Source organism: Equus caballus, chromosome 15 (assembly GCF_041296265.1).
Source record: "Equus caballus isolate H_3958 breed thoroughbred chromosome 15, TB-T2T, whole genome shotgun sequence".
Classification (NCBI taxonomy): Eukaryota; Metazoa; Chordata; class Mammalia; order Perissodactyla; family Equidae; genus Equus; species Equus caballus.
Genome location: NC_091698.1, coordinates 79,378,966 through 79,395,442, shown reverse-complemented (window position 1 = coordinate 79,395,442; position 16,477 = coordinate 79,378,966). Strand labels below are relative to the sequence as shown.

The 16,477-nt window shown below is 38.6% G+C and overlaps 1 protein-coding gene across 29 annotated transcripts in view; it reads left to right on the top strand.

The window, feature by feature from the left end:
• The window catches only part of LTBP1 (latent transforming growth factor beta binding protein 1), a 382,661-nt gene that overhangs the window by 185,839 nt on the left and 180,345 nt on the right, over positions 1-16,477 (top strand). For all 29 annotated transcript variants that reach the window (XM_070236510.1, XM_070236508.1, XM_070236507.1 and 26 more), the window contains 2 exons: positions 8,098-8,322; positions 9,838-10,112. In XM_070236510.1, coding sequence (XP_070092611.1) covers positions 8,098-8,322; positions 9,838-10,112 — 500 coding nt within the window. The remainder of the gene's footprint in view (positions 1-8,097; positions 8,323-9,837; positions 10,113-16,477) is intronic.

Sequence of the window (16,477 nt, the reverse complement as noted above, 5' to 3'; positions counted from 1 at the left end):
ATGCATGTTGAGGTTTTGACTTTGCAAATATTTTAAACTTCTAAATTTAGGTTCAAGTACTTTCCTGAGGCTCAGGAATAAATAAGCAGAAATTAGTGAACTTAGTGGGAATATGAACTTGGTCTGTGGAGACACCACAATAGACAGTTTGCAAATTATAGTGGTGAAAAAAAAGTTTTAAGCTTCTTTTTAATATTACTGTATGTAGCTTAAGTGATGTTACTTGGTTTTGAAAGGTATTTTGCAGTGATGTTAAAGAAAATGCCAGGCTACAGTAACTAAAATGCATTGTGCCACTGCAAGTGGTTGCAGTGACACCACTGTGCAAAGTAGGGTCTCTAGAGATGACGCATGTTGTCATTTTCATGAAACCCATTTTTACTGTGCATTAGTGTGTAGCAGCACTGCTTCCTCAACTAAGCATGTTCATCTAATTCCCCCAAATGAAGTCAACTTTTCATAAACCCGTGAGCATTTTATTAACTGCTTTGTCAACCTATATGAAACTTACATTTGAATCAGTGTCTGATTATACATTAAAAATCAAAATAAAGCATACCGGTTACCAGATTAACTCCACTTCCTTATTCACAAATTTCAAGTAGCTGGATACACGTTTTTCCCTATTTTAAAATTTAAATCCTGCCTATCACGTTAGATGAGATGAAGAAATCTGAATTTCACTGTATTTGCTAGCTTGGTTCAACTTCTGAGAACCAGAATTTCAGGGATGGAAAAGAACCTGTAGATTGTATCTTTGGGCCACCTCCTTTTGCAGATGGGGACACTAACCCACAAAGTGAAATGATTTGCCTCAGTTTTCAAAGGTTGTTACTGAGAGGATAACCCTAACCCAAGGTATCTGGTATTCTTGTCTTCACTCTGCAGCCTGAAAATGTTACTGTTTTTCCTAAGGGTGAAAAAGCCCTGGGGTTTAGGAATTACTACAATAGCAACGCAGACAGCTTCCATGGGTGAAGGGTAACAAGTGGAATTTTGTGATATACTGGATATGTGGAGCTCCTTAGGTTGTGTAAAGTATGAAACTAGATCAGACTAGATAGTCCACAGCTATAGTGAGGTTGATAATAAATGAACAGAAAGCCATAAACAAAGTTGAGATGATGGATGGCCGTGTCCCAAATTGGAAGCTCTGGTGTGTGTGGTAGGGCTTCATATCTCCTGAATTATAAACAGATCGTGGTATGGAAGCATTTGCTAATGTGCACCAGCATTAAGAACTAGTGACATTTTTGAAATTTTTGTTTGTGTTAAGGTTGACATTTTGCATTTGTTGAAATCTGCATTTCCTTGAGTATTTGATGGGGGGGATGAGATGAAGATGGTCGTCTTAGTTGCCAAAGCAGGTAAAAGAGATTCTCTCCTGCAGGGAGAGTGTGGGGGGTACCTTTTTAGCTCTTATTAAAGCATTTCCTTTTGCCCCAAGATTTCTTTAGATTCTGTTTTTTGCTTTTACGTGCATTATCGAGAACGCGAACCTCTTCTCTCACATTAAAGAAAAAATCCTCTTAGCAATGGGATGGTTATATATTTAATGAATTAAAATAAACCTTTTGGAATTTATCTTGATTCTGGCTAGTTATTCAAAAATGTAAAATGAGACCCAGGAGCTCATAGCGAGTTTGCAGTGCACATCTCATGTGTATACACAGAGGATCCTGCTCACCCCTGCTCCTTCTTCTCTGGTTCTGACTCCTGGGATTCATGTATGTCCTGGTCCTAAGTTTTAACTTTTTATTTATATTTTTCCTGTTTCACTGTATCTACTTTTATAGGCTGCCCTATATCCTTGTGGAAAGAAACAGAAATCTGACCCTTGTCTGTTTCTCAAACCCAGATTTTCTCACTTTTTCCTTCTCTCCTGCTCTCCCCTCAGCATGAGCCTCCTTTCAGTTTGTGGGCCTTTCTAAACCATGTCTCACCTCAAGATCTCAGCTCCTGTTATTTCTTCTTCCTCAAACACCCTCTTGCCAACTTTTCACATCACTGAATTCTTCTCCTCTTAGATTTGACTTAAATGTCACCTTCTTGGACAGGTTTTTCCGGCCCACTATATCTCAGATGTTTTCTTGGTGAGGTCTGTGAGTCAGTATAAGTTAGCAGATCAAGAATTGGCTATGGGCAAATTTAGAGCACAACAATTGTAAATCTATACATTCTATTAAAAAAAAAAAATCCCCAAACCTAGATTTTAGTAAATGCCTGCTCCTCTCTGCTTCCTTCTTGGCTCATGTGTAGGACTAGGCCTGCTCAGTTCCTCCTTGTAGCTTCAAAAGAATGTGACCTCCATCTTGGCTTTCAGCTCCAGGGTTTTTGTTTTTGGTAATGCATACTGAATTAAAAGGCAAGCATACAGGAGTTTTTTTTTTTTTTTTTTTTGTAAAGAATGGGATATGTTGTTAAAGTAAGCAGTGGTTTGCAGCATTTAATTATCTAACACATATGTTATCAGAAAGCTTTATAAAGCTACAGTGTTAACATTTTAACCCACTTTCTGGCTGAATAGAGTTTACGGGTGGGTACCCTTTAAAAGAGGACAGTGTGTAGGTATGTTTAGGGGAAGAAATAAAGTGATAACTTTTACTTGCAAAAAAATATTATAGCTCTTTTTTCAAACTCCAAGGGATAGCAACCAAAATGCCGAGAGCCTTTAAGGGAATATTATTCTTCTAATCAGGGACAAGTTGGAAAGTTTAATTAGCTATTCAAATAAAAATTGTGTGTGTGTGTTCTGTGAGATGACAGTTGTAGGTTTTCCTTCAGAAGGAGGTTTGTTTTCCCTTTTCGGCCTTAGCCACAATAGCTTGAAACGGTCTATCTGCTGGCACAGAAAGCAAGGGGGTGGGTGGAGGAGCCCGGATGTTGCTGCAGGAAAGTCGAGTACATTCTTAGAGTGCCTTTTGAGGACAAGCAGTTGAAGTATTTTTATAGTTAGCTAAGATAACAGGAAAGAAAGGGAGAGAGTATATCTTTTTATAGTACAAATCTTTAGAAAATTCAGTTTGCCCATATTTGTATACAAGTCATTAAAATATATTCATTTAAACTGAGTTCCAGTTTGTGGCATACAAGGTAAATATTATTCTGTCAGCCTGAGTTCTTAAGTAGTGTATGTTGTTTTACAGACCAAAGTAAAATGGTGTAATGCACCAAAACGCTTGACATATTTAAAACCTCCAACTTATTCTTCCTACATGGATCCTTTCTGTCATTTTGACCTTTTGTAGTAGTACCATCTGATATTTTGAGTGGCTGTCATGAAATTACACTTTCTGGAATAACAGGCTGAAGGCCCATATACTCTTGGTATTTGTAGTACGGCCCAGGTGATCCTATGATGCAATCTAGGGAATTATGATGATGGCCAGCAAAATGTCCAGCTGACAAGGCTATGGAATTTCTCAGCCAGCATTCTATGTTACACCTTCTGGTTATATGTTCTAAAATATATGTCCCATAGCTAGACTTGCAGCCAGCATACCACCCGCTTCTCCAGTCAGCCTTAAAGACAGCTTATTCTTTTTCCTCTTCGTGTGTTGAGGAGGTTTCATAGAACACTGGCAGCACAGACTATATATCCCTAGGCGGTGTTTTGAGAGTGGCATGAACTTTTGAAACAGAAAGAAACCATTCATAGTTAAATCGTTAAGTTTGTAAGTTGATTTTACATTTGTTTTCTTTGATATAAAAGACTATTTAGCTTTAAAAAGATCACCTGCCACAAAGGATCCAAGGTGTATTTATTGAGCTGAGGCAAAGAACTTTATATTGTAACTTAGATTTTAGAAAATGCTAGAATAGGAGAATAGTTTATTTCTCATTCATATATGTTTATAGATAGTGGCCTTTTAATGCTTGGAATAAGTCAAGCGGAAACCTTTTCCTTTGTCACCAGAGAGACACAAGGTTATTGGGGTCCTATTCTGGGATTATTGCCATATCCACTTAGATTACTGCAGTCCTTGAAACATTTGTATTTGAGGGTAGATTTAAACAAAACTAGTTAAAGTCATGTTAGATTTCAAAATGTGCTATTGATTCTAGAAACATCTAGTAAAAGTCAACAGGTTAATGTTTCTTTGAAAAAATTTAGTATAGATTGTAGGTAGTCCTTTTTGCATGATAGTACAGGACTATAAACAGGACCATTCAAGCTGAAAATGTGCAAAATGATCTTAATAATCAATGGAAAAACTGCCAGTTCCATGACCTTTAAAATTTTTTTGTAAAAACATTAAAACTTTTACTCTAGGTTATAAATGTATAGGGAAATGAAAAAATAGTAAAGCTAATATTTATTTAATGCCCTGTAATTTACAATGTTAGAAAAACTGAGAAAGTGTTATATTTCTTTGAGTAGAACTTATCGAGAGTGGTTTGAACATGTTCGCTTTCTTCTCGTTGTATAACTTATGATATGGAATATCTTTTCTCTGTCTTAGTGAATTGTCATGCTCCTTTCCAAGTCTGGATCAGCTTCCAACATCTCACCCTTTGTGCTTTCAGAGTTGTGAAATATCTGAGTTCCTTTAGTGTTACTTCTTTGGGACAGCTTCATCCTTTTCATCACTACCAGTTTCCAATTTTGCTTCCAGTGTTACCACTTTTCATTGCTTTGCTGCTTTCATTTTTCTTGGCCCTTTTGATTATCCACTTCTGTACAATGTCATGTGAGTTTATCACTGCAAGACGAGGAGGCAGCACAGCTACCTGCTTTGCTGTCTGTGCATGAACTGAATAACAGATGTGCAGGGATCAATTGCCAGTGGACTTTGAAGGAAGTGACCTGATTGGTTACTGATCATGATACACATCTAGTGATTTGTGGAACGAAGAGCTAGCAGTGAAGTTTGTACTTAATGCAATTACTCACGGTTAACATACCGTCACAACTGAAGTTTGAACCATGCTGTTGTGGGGGACAGGTGTTATTTAACTAAACTGTTGTAACTGAAATTCATGCATGTTAGAACCATGCATAGTGAGGAGTGCCTGAATTCCAGTAATAAATCATTTGTACTATGTTTAAATCTTGGCCTGGCTCCCCTTTCCCTTGCTCATTGTACCTTGAACCCATCCAGTGTAGACAAGCTGTGATGTAGAAATTCAGTTCAGAATTCAACTGGGAGTTATGAAGTCTTTGACTCAATCTTGGAGTCAGCTTTGACTCTTCTTCTCTTACCCAGCCCCTAAGATTAGATCGGGCACTGGAGAAAGCATATTTCAGACTCCGTCCATCATGGGCAGTTTGACTTGATCTGCCATATAGTCAGACCCTGGACACAGTTTGTAGGTGGTCACCTTGGTCATTTTTTCTGGCTCTCTCTTTCTTCCTCTACTGTCTCCCCTCTTCCTCAGTCTACTGTTTACTTCCTGTGCCCCATCTCCATGTTGTGCCAATTCTCCCTCTATCATTATATTACTTCAAGTTTCTTTCAGTTTTTGTTGCCATTGTCCTAATCTATGGGTTTTTCAACTTGTAATTCAATTATTTTAGTAGTCTCCTAACTTCTCCACCTTAGTCACTCTCTATTTTAACTAATCCCACATGCCATTACTCTTTCAGCCTTGTTTAATTCTCTCCTTGGAGCCTCCAAAATAACTTACTAATTACAGAATGAAGTCCAAACTCTGTATCGGGCCTTTATCCATTGTCTGACTCAGGCCCACGTCTGCTAGTTTATCACCTGACCCCTGCCCTCAAAAACCTGGAGTTTCAACAAGACGGACTTTCTCATTATCTCCCAAATATGCCTGCCTCCCCTTCTTTACACACACCATTCTCCTAGGATGCAGTTCTCTCTGTGTTTCTAACTCTTGTCCAGTTTCAAAGGCTTATCCCAAATGATCTCTCCTATAAAGTCTGTTTTGACTTACCCCAAATTACTTTTCTCTTCTCTGAAGTTCCATAGGATTTACATTTTATATTTTCCAATTTGTCACTTATTTGCTGACCTGTATTTTTAACTATCGTGTATTATCTAGTCTCCCCAGTTAGCTCTTACATTCTTGAAGGGCTTTCACGGAATCTTCTATAGTACCTAGAATGGTATTTGACAAAGGGATAGGTAGAAATAGGCTCATTCTTTTGTCCAGTATTTTTTTGAGCTGCAGCATTTCTTCTAGAAGCTGAGCTTCATGCTAGGGGTAAAACATAACAAGATAAATGCCTGATCTCAGAGAGCTCCAGTGGAATGAGGTGTACGGGAAAGTTGTCAGGCAATTGTAAATCAGTAAGCTCAGTGGCATAGTGAGCAAGCTAAGGAGAGTCCCTGGAAGCACAGAGGAGAGGCACCAAACCTAGATGAGGGGCAGCTGGGAATGCTTCTGGAAGAAGTGAGATTTAAACGGAGTCTAAAAGAGAAGTAGGAGTTAGGTAGACGAGGGGGCCTGAGTGGAAAGAGTGTTCCAGGCCAAGGACATAGAGTGGATGAAGCTCAAGAGGGACGAGAGGGACCTGCACGCTGAGGAACTGAATAAAGTTCAGTGTTGCTGGACTGTCGGGATTGAGGTGAGATTCCTGAGTGTTGAGGTGTAGGCCGGAACAGAGGCCCTGTGACGGTAAAGAAGTGGACATATTTGATGAATGTTTAGAAGGGAGGACTTCCAGGACTGGATGTTTGGATAGGTGAAGTGACAGAGCAGCACTCAGGTTTCTGGTAAGGACTACTTGATGAAGACAGATTTTAGGGGGGAAGATGTTGAGTTCAGGTTTGGACATTTTGAGTTCGAGATGCCTGTGGCATATGTACATGGGAATATACAATAGTAGACAGTTCAGAGCACAGCAGAAAGCTTTGGCTGGGAAATACAAATTTAGGTGACAGCATATGACGGTGAAATTATAGAGGAAGAGTGTGTAGCGCTAGTAAAAAAGATTTTAAGGCCAAATTTTAAAGCATATCAGTATTTAAAAGACAAATAAAGAGCGGTGTCTGCAAAGAATATTAAGATGGAATGGGCAGAGAGGAAGGAGCCAAATAGATGAGTGAGATGTCACGGAAATCAAGGGAAGACTGAAATCTGTCCGTTGGATTTCACAACATGGAGACTGTTAGTGACCATAGGAAGATTAGTTTCCATGTAGAAGACAGGTGGGGAAAGGGAAAACAACCTGGCCCAAGCTAGTTTGTAGGAGTTCAAAAGAACAGACAGCTCTTTTGGAAAGTTTGGTCCTGGAGGAGAGGATTTAAAGCGGGTAGAAGCTGGAAAGAAAGGGAGTTGTGGGGCTTTTATTTTTTTAAGCTGATGGAAATCTGATCACATTCAAAGGCTGATAGGAAGAATTCATTAGTGATAAAGAAATTGACCATAAGCTGACTTTAGGCAGAATTTAAAACTCGTCTTAAAATTCTTCACCTGTGTCCTTTTATCTTTTGGTATTCTAAGTAAATTAAATTCCAAACTACTAATCACTCTGCTACTTCTAGGTTTCACTATGATCTTGCTAACCCAAGAAGATTGCAAATTCTTGTAAAGCAAGATTCAAACTATTCTACTCCTTCATTCTGCGTAGGACTTAGTTCAGTGTCTTACATACAGAAAATTCCCAATAGATTGTTTTTAGCGCTCTCATTTGTTTCTTCATTTTCTTTGAGGAAATATTAATGTCTGCTGTGTGCCAGGCATTGTTCTAGGTGCTGAGGGTATAAAGGTCACTAAGCCAGACATAACCCTTTTCCCCAAGGAATTTATAATCTAAGGAGACAGGTAATAAATTAGTAATTAAATAGGAAAACCAAATAGTTACAGAGAGCTACTTAAAAGCATAGCGTGAGAGACAATAATCTTGACTGACTACTTTATATATATTCTTTTCCCTTGAGTTCTGCTTTCCATTGTTGGGGGAGAACAACCACAAGCACTGGGAGAGTTCAGTGACTTAAGATGGAAAGAAAAAGGTAGTGAATAGCAGCCTATTTTTATTGTAGTATAGTAACTCCTTTGTTTACTGGTCTGATGTCAATGGGACTATGATGGCTATAATGGGCTGTGTGTTTTGGGAGTTTTGTTGGTTGATTGTCATTTAGCTTTTGAGAAACTAACCAACTCCACATTTTCTCTCTTCCCTTTCAGTAATTTGCCATCTTCCCTGTATGAATGGCGGCCAGTGCAGTTCAAGGGACAAATGCCAGTGCCCTCCAAATTTCACAGGGAAGCTTTGTCAGATCCCAGTCCACGGTGCCAGCGTGCCTAAACTTTATCAGCATTCCCAGCAGTCAGGCAAGGCATTGGGAACGCATGTGGTCCACTCGACACATACCTTGCCTCTGACCATGACTAGCCAGCAAGGAGTCAAAGGTAAGCTTATTATTTTGATTTTTGCCTATTTGTCAGACCTGTGTTAACCTGCCAAACCCGTACGGAAGCAAGTATCTGCAGATGGCCAGGGCTGGTGCTGGAACAGAGAGGAGTGTATGATCGGTGGCCTGAGATGGCATTTGGGACAGAATGGAGGCCCAGATATGTGGCTACAGTGCTTTCTAGGCCATAGAGATTTGGTATCTAGGAAGTAAGAAAATGAAAAGGATCCCGCCCTTCTCTGGTGACTCTTAGCACCAAGAGCTAGTACCCTGTGTGGCGCTGTTCTGGCACAGCCTGGGAAATGGAAAAATGAGCAAGACGGTGTTCTGGCTCTTACAGTATTAATAAACGAGTGGATTACACAGAACCTGCTGATGAATACCAAATCTATTTTGTAGTTGAAGAATGCTTGGTTTTAGTAGCTCTAAATGATCATTTAACCTCATTGGACTTCAATTTATTCATCTGTAAGGAAGGTAAACTAGGTCACTTGGAACTCAGAAATTCTGTGACTAATTCATTCTTTTCAACCTGGCATCTCTTCTACATGCACAATTTTTAAAAGGGGTCAGAGAAGTGTTACTGGCTCTTATTCTTTAAAACCTGAATCTTAGCATCAGAAGATGAAATTTTGTTTGAAAGTTGCAGAAATTAAATCTTGTCACAGATACAAAGTATCACGCTTTGGTATTTTGTGTATGTGTTTCACCAGAAGCACAAAAGCGTGTACGTACTATGCTGTTTAAGGATAAGAGAATTATGCTTTGTGAAAATTGTATTCTTCTTTTGATGTAGAAAGGTAAATCTTATAATTTCTATGATAGAAACTGTGAGAAAATCAAGTCCAACTCTTGGGTCTTTAATACTATCATTTGATAAAATGTACCCACCTATGACCATAGGTAGCATGAATTTCATAGTTTTATGACTCTCCTGAAAAAAAATTCTGTCTCATGAATATGTTACTATGAGAGGTTTTAACTTCTCTTCATAATTTCAGTTTTATACTTTAAACCTAAATTTATGTATTTTAATTTTTGAGCGTACTCTTTTTTTTTAAGGTATACTTTTTTTGGGGGTGAGGAAGATTGGCCTTGAGCTAACATCTCTTGCCAATCTTCCTCTTTTTTTTTCTCCCCAAAGTCCCAGTACATAGTTGTATATCCTAGTTGTATGTCTTTCTAATTCTTCTATGTTGGATGCCACCACAACATGGCTTGATGAGAGGTGTGTAGGTCCACGCCGGGACCTGAACTGGTAAACCCTGGGCTGCCAAAGCGGAGCGTGCTAACTTAACCCCTCTGTCACTGGGCCAGCTCCCTGAGTGTACTCTTTTATGAAGAATTTTGATGGCTGTACAGCAAAAATATATATGCACTATATATGTATAATTTACCCTATGTATAATATATATGCATGTAAGTATATATGTGTATGTATAAAATTTACTTTTATGCTGACTCACATGTTAATTAGTCATGACTAACAAGTTTTTCTCCCAATCTGTTTTAGTGAAATTTCCTCCCAACATAGTCAATATCCATGTGAAGCACCCTCCTGAGGCTTCAGTCCAGATACATCAGGTTTCAAGAATTGATGGCCCAACAGGCCAGAAGGTAAAAGAAGCTCAACCGGGCCAATCCCAAGTCTCATACCAAGGGCTTCCTGTCCAGAAGACCCAGACAGTACATTCCACATACTCCCACCAGCAAGTCGTTCCTCACGTCTATCCTGTGGCCGCTAAGACGCAGCTTGGCCGGTGCTTCCAGGAAACCATCGGGTCACAGGTAAGCAACACTGCCCTTTGCGTTCTAGATATGGTCTCATTTTAATAGGAAAGTCAGACTTGATAAAATGATTTTTTATAGAAGGGGTTGGCAAACTGACCCATGGGCCTGTTTTTGTAAATAAAGGTTTATTGGAACACAGCCGCATCATTCATTTACACTTTCATGCTATTGATGGTACAATTGCATAGTTTTGATGAGATCATATGAGCTGCAAAACCCTTTCCGAAAAAGTTTGCCCACCCTTTATCTATAAGATAATTTTAAGTAGTGAACTTCCAAAACTGCTGGAAGTCCATGATTGCATGTTTCTCTTTTTTAAGTTAAGTTTGTTTGTGTATTAAACATGTGTCAGACATGAGATATGGTACATGAGATATATTCTGAAAAGATGTTTGAAAATATTTCTGCCTTTATGTAGTAATTTGCAGGTTAGTAGGTACAGTTGAGTTTTGATCCCATCATGCGATAATTTTTCATCTTTCATTTTCTTATAAAAATTCATAAATAGAATGGCAATGCATGAGTTGTTTGAAGTGCATTTTTTCCCCCAAAGATGGGCACCATCTTTGGTGCCAATCTTTTTTTTTTCTTTCTGCTTTTTCTTCCCAAATCTCCCCCATACATAGTTGCATATTTTAGTTGTGGGTCCTTCTAGTTGTGGCATGTGGGATGCTGCCTCAGTGGGGCCTAATGAGCAGTGCCACGTCCCTGCCCAGGATTTGAACCGGTGAAACCCTGGGCTGCTGAAGTGGAGCACATGAACTTAACCACTCGGCCACGGGGCTGGATCCTGAAGAGCATTTTAAATATCGTTGGATTTACATGTAACTTTAGGCCTATCTTTATATCATAAAGTGGGAGAAAGCCTGAGTTTTCTCTAAAACTTCCCATTGGAAGTGCATAGTGAAGGCAATATAAAAATATTTGTTCCTCTTCCCCAACCATTTGGTGCTACCTGCTTTGGGATTATGTGATAGTGACGTAGCTTTGTCCTGTGGTTCTCCTGTCATTTGGTTATGGTTTGGACCCTCCACGAGAAGAGTCAATGAGGTGCACTTATTATAATTCCTGAATATTCAAAAAATACTGGTCTGGGTAATAGAATCAATTGTTATTGCTTTAGAAAGTTAGAAAACACTTTTAAAGGCAAAATTGATTTGTAGAACCTAATAGAAAGAGCAGCCATGTGGAGTTATAAGATCTTGGCTAGAGCCATGGACCCAGCACTTTGTGGCAGGGAACCAGCTTCCTTATCTGTGAAGTGGAGACAAGAATATGGAGCTTTCTGGGGCTGGCCCAGTGGCACAGCGGTTAAGTGCACACGTTCCGCTTCGGTGATCTGGGGTTCGCCGGTTTGGATCCCAGGTGTGGACATGGCACTGCTTGGCAAGCCATGCTGTGGTAGGCGTCCCACATATAAAGTAGAGGAAGATGGGCACGGATGTTAGCTCGGGGCCAGGCATCCTCAGCAAAAAGAGGAGGGTTGGCAGCAGATGTTAGCTCAGGGCTAATCTTCCTCAAAAGAAAAAAAAAAAAACAAAGAATATGGAGCTTTGTCAAGATTAGACAAGGTAATATGAGCACCACTTAGCAAATGTTATATGAAAATATTAGCTTAGGAGATACTGATTTATCAAGGTAGAGTCAAACTTAAAAATAATCAGAGTAGGTGATTACTTATGTCATGTAACTTCAGTAAGACAGAAAAGGCTCCATCCCCAAACATGACCTACGTTTGGGTACCTGAATGCCAACTGAAGGGGACCTTTTCATTCCACAGTTGAATACCAGGTTTAAGCAAATCCTTTTTGGAGAAGGAACACCATCAGTTTAAACTTAGCTCAGAAGTAAAGACTGGCTTCTTGTGCTAAGGGTGGGAATTGAGAGGGCCAATGGGGCTGAAGTACACTTCATGCACTTCATGGTTTTGCCCTAGGCCAGCCTTGGAGAGTGAGGATGAATTTGGTGCCATTTGCATTGCTTAGTCATTCCAGCTTAGGCTGGTCATGAGAAAGGAAAAAGCAGGTCCTTTTAAAACTAAAAGATACTGTGCCCAATATCTTTCTCCTTAGTTTCCAGGTTGGAACACAGATGATAAAAAGCACGAAAATGAGGTATCAACAAACGTGTTGTTCTTGTATAATAGGAGGCAGATGATTGCCGACTAGAAAGGATATAAATAATTTACTTTTAATCCTAAACTGCACTATACAATCAAAATGAATTGGATAATTGGTGGAGTTACCAAATAATTAAAACTCAGTGGAATACTTTTTGCCTTATCTGGATACTTCTCTGATTTTTGGTCTGAATGATCCGGTGATCTCAGTGCTTAATTTACTTTGCATGTGTGCTCACTAATACACAGCTTCAAAGTAAGGCCTGTCTTCAGAAAACATTCACAGCATGCATTTGCCTTCCTGTTGGCAAGAAGTGTTGCTGGTTGCCTATGATTGTCCAGTTAATTCATGCAATAAGGATGATCCAGGCATTTGTAAAAATACATCACTGGTAAATAGTCAATAGTATATAAGATGTATCCTACAAAGATTTGGAGAACACTTGTGCTTCCTTGCTATGGTTACTTTGTATACATAGCTACAGAAGGGGAGGTATAAGTAGATTTTAAATGAATGGCAAAAACAACTGCATAAATACTCCCTAGTGCTTTGCTCAGTGGGAACACTCTTATTGGCAGCAGATTTCAACTACTGAGACTCTTAATGCCATAGAGTTATCAGTAAGTACTTATATTTGTTGCTGTGAGAGGTCATATACAAAACAAATTTGGCAGAAATAGTCCTTGTTTCTATGGCACATTCTACCAATTTGGCAGTAAACTTGGGGTTGGGAACCCGACCTGAACTGTGATCAATGTATTTAAATTCAAGGAAGCTTCATGGAGTAGAATTTCAGGAACTGCTTGGATGGTGGAGGAATATGGATGGCTGGTTAGGAAACCAAGCTCATATGGAAAATGGGGAGAAGAAAGAACTTTGCAAGAAATGGGTGAGGAAGAAGTGTCAGAAGAGACCCAGGGATGTGAAATAGTTTGGGATTCCTGGAAGACGTTTGCACAGATATGAAGCCTCTTAAACCTGAGGCATAGTGTAATGTAAATAACTTGATGTCAAGGTAAAAATAGCATGAAGCCCCGTTGATCAAGTGATCAAACTCAGAATTATTAAAAATGAGGCAACGGACATTATATGCCTTCTGTTGTGATACAATGTGAAGTCTACGTATCATCCTAAAAGTATTCTTGCCAAAAATGTTTAGCCTGAATCTAATCAAGCCTTCACACCAAACCTCCAGCTTATAGGAAATACTGAGAGCAAAGCTAAAAATATCCCTGCCCCATCAGACAGACTCATAATTAGGATGTTGTCTGATTTCTCCAAAAAAATCATATCATGAAAAAAAAAGTAGAATGACTTTTCTAGAAAGAGACTTGAGACAATAATAAATGTAGTGTATGAACCTTAAACAAATCCCAGTTTTGAAAAAACACAAAATCCAGCTCTAAAAGATATTTGGGGAACAATTGGGAAAATTTAAATACAGACTGGATAGCAGATGATATTTTGGAATTATTAATTTTTTTAGATGTGATAATGTTATTGGGGTTTACAAAAGATAGTGTTCTTATTCTTGAGAGATGAATGCTGAAGGTTTTAGGGGTAAAGTGCCATGATGTCTATAATTAACTTTCAAATGCATTTTATACACAAATATGGCAAAATTGTAACAATTGTTGACTGAGAGGTGGGTATGCTTGTAATCATTGTATTATTCTTTGAATAGCTCAGCATATTTGAAATGTTCTCATGAGAAAAAGAAGGGGGAAAATGTTAAAATTTCCTAGACTTACAAATAGAATAATATAATTTTAAGCTGAACTTAAAATCTGTAACTTTAATACATTTAATGAATTTTTAGAAAATAATGTTTAAAGTTTCACTTTTGAATGAATGGGGTAGGTGGAGATGGGCATGGTAGACAGGAGGAGGCTAGGGAAAAGTTGGCTTTGGTCTGATTGTGAAATGACCAGGGTTCAATCTAAGAAGTAAAGCTGAAAATAGAGATGAATGTAGGGGCTTTTGTAAAGAATCAAGCGTCAGGATTTGATTATATGCTCTTGTGAAGAAAAATATGGTGATGAGTTGGAATATTCTGAACTTCCATGCTTTGGAAATCAGATAAATGCTCTCTCTGATTGATGAACTGACCCTTTGGTTGGGGGAGGGGGAGCGGATTGTGAGGTGAAGATGAGCAGCTACGCTTTGTTTTAAGCAGGCCTGTCCTTGATGGACATCAAGAAGGGTGTATTCTTGGATATTAGTCAGGGAATCCAATGCTGTGTTAGAGATGGAGTGAGAGAGGATTCATGGAGAAAGTTCAGCGGTCAGTGAATACATCTAATGATGATGTTAAATTCACGAGAATAGAGGATATTTCTTTGGCTTGTATTATAAAGAGAAAAGAGCAGGAATAATGGAATTGGAAATATTTGTGTTTCACCTTGACAGAGAGAGCCAAGATATAGGGGGGAAAATCATTCCTCTTGTAGAAAGTGATGTTTCATCTTTCAGAGTCCTAAAAATAATTTGTTGTTCTTAAAACCAAATAAAGTGTTGACTTTATGTGAATTGGGCTGGGTACAGGCATTATTAAACTCATGGTAAAGTATTAAAATAATAGAAATCTAATTGAACATGGGATGATTCAGAGGAATAAGTTTCTTGAATATGAATCAACTTGAAGTACTTGACAAGTCATAATTTTGGCAGAGATAGGTGTCTGCGCTACCTGGAGTAAATAGTGGTACTCCATATATATTTGAGAACATTTCTGAGTTTGCTCACGGTTTAGATCAAGTTGGAATTACATCTCCAGTGGTTACACTTACCAGCTACTTTCAGGATAATCTCATGTTTTCACATGCTTAAAACTTGAAAATTTCCATGCTAGTTTTCATCTCTAAGGAAGGCCAAATTTCAGAAAATACCCCTCAAATCTTTCTTTGCATCACAGGGACATTAAATAAGTACACTTTTTCCATTGTACAAGAATACCCTTTGCTTTAAATTGATTCCCTTAACAGTTACCTAAATTTGAAATGTACTTGGCATCTGTTTTTTTTTAGTTTCAAACGTTTTATTTATTGCGCAATTGCTGGAAACAAACATTTACAGTGACCTAATGGTGCCAGATGGTACGAAAAGACTTTGTCTGCGAAGTGTTCAGAATCACGATGTAGGGTTTAGGGCTCAGCGTCCAGGCTGGGTTTGCCATTGCCTGGTTGTGCAATCATGTGCTCTCTGTGAAATGCAGGAACATGCCCCTTAATTAGACCCAGGCATTACAAGACGAGACCAAAAATTCAAGTGCTTCAAGACCTTCCTCTTGCAGATGCCAAAGGAGCAGAAAATTCCACATATAAACACCTGAGTTAACTAAGAAGAATAGAGATAGTGGGAAACCTGAAGTAGATGTGAGCAGAAGAAGAGAAGACATTTTTAGTACAGCTCTCTAGCACTGATAAAGATGATCAGATAACATGCAAACTCGCTTTTATAGTTTGCAACCATAAAATATCCCCATAATGGTTAAAAAAAAAAAAAGCCCGTAGGAAGCAAACTCTAAGATTAACTTCTCTAATATATATTCTGCAGAAGAAAATAATCATTATGTGGACTAAGAAGAAAGGACCAGTACTTGATGTGAAATCCTGAAATCACTGGAAGAGCCTCTCTTTCCTTTAATTATTGGTTATGTAAATAATAAGACCTGGGGCAGAACTGAGTTAAAGTGACACAAGAATTGTTTGGGATCCTCTTAGAGGTTCCAGAAGTTGTTCCAACAGTTCTCTTTGGACAGGACAAATGGAAACAGAATGGACCAGTTTATTTAATTGGAGATAGGTCTCTTTGGCAGATAAATTCAATAACATCCTCAGCTCTAAACGTTAGCACTGGAAAACACACAATTCTGAAGGGCCAAAAGATGCACTTAGCTTTTGTTTAAAAAAAATTTTTTTTTAAATAAGCGTCATGGAGAAATTAACAGGAAAGTGTGAGCTTGTTGAAGTGGAAAATATCTTAATTACATGGCTGAAAGTACTTTTTAAAAAACTCAATACTTCTGTCACAGGACTTTGAAGAAAAATATTTCTTGGTTTCCACCATACAGAAGCCAGTGGGAAAGTAGGGAAACAGATGACAACAGATGTCTGCCTGTCAGCTCCACATGGCAGAAAAAATATAGATGGATGAATAGATACATATGAAGGTGGAGAGACGGGATGCAGCCTTTGAAAATCTCCTCTCAGTGATGGAAAATGAGTTTAGTGCTCAATTAAG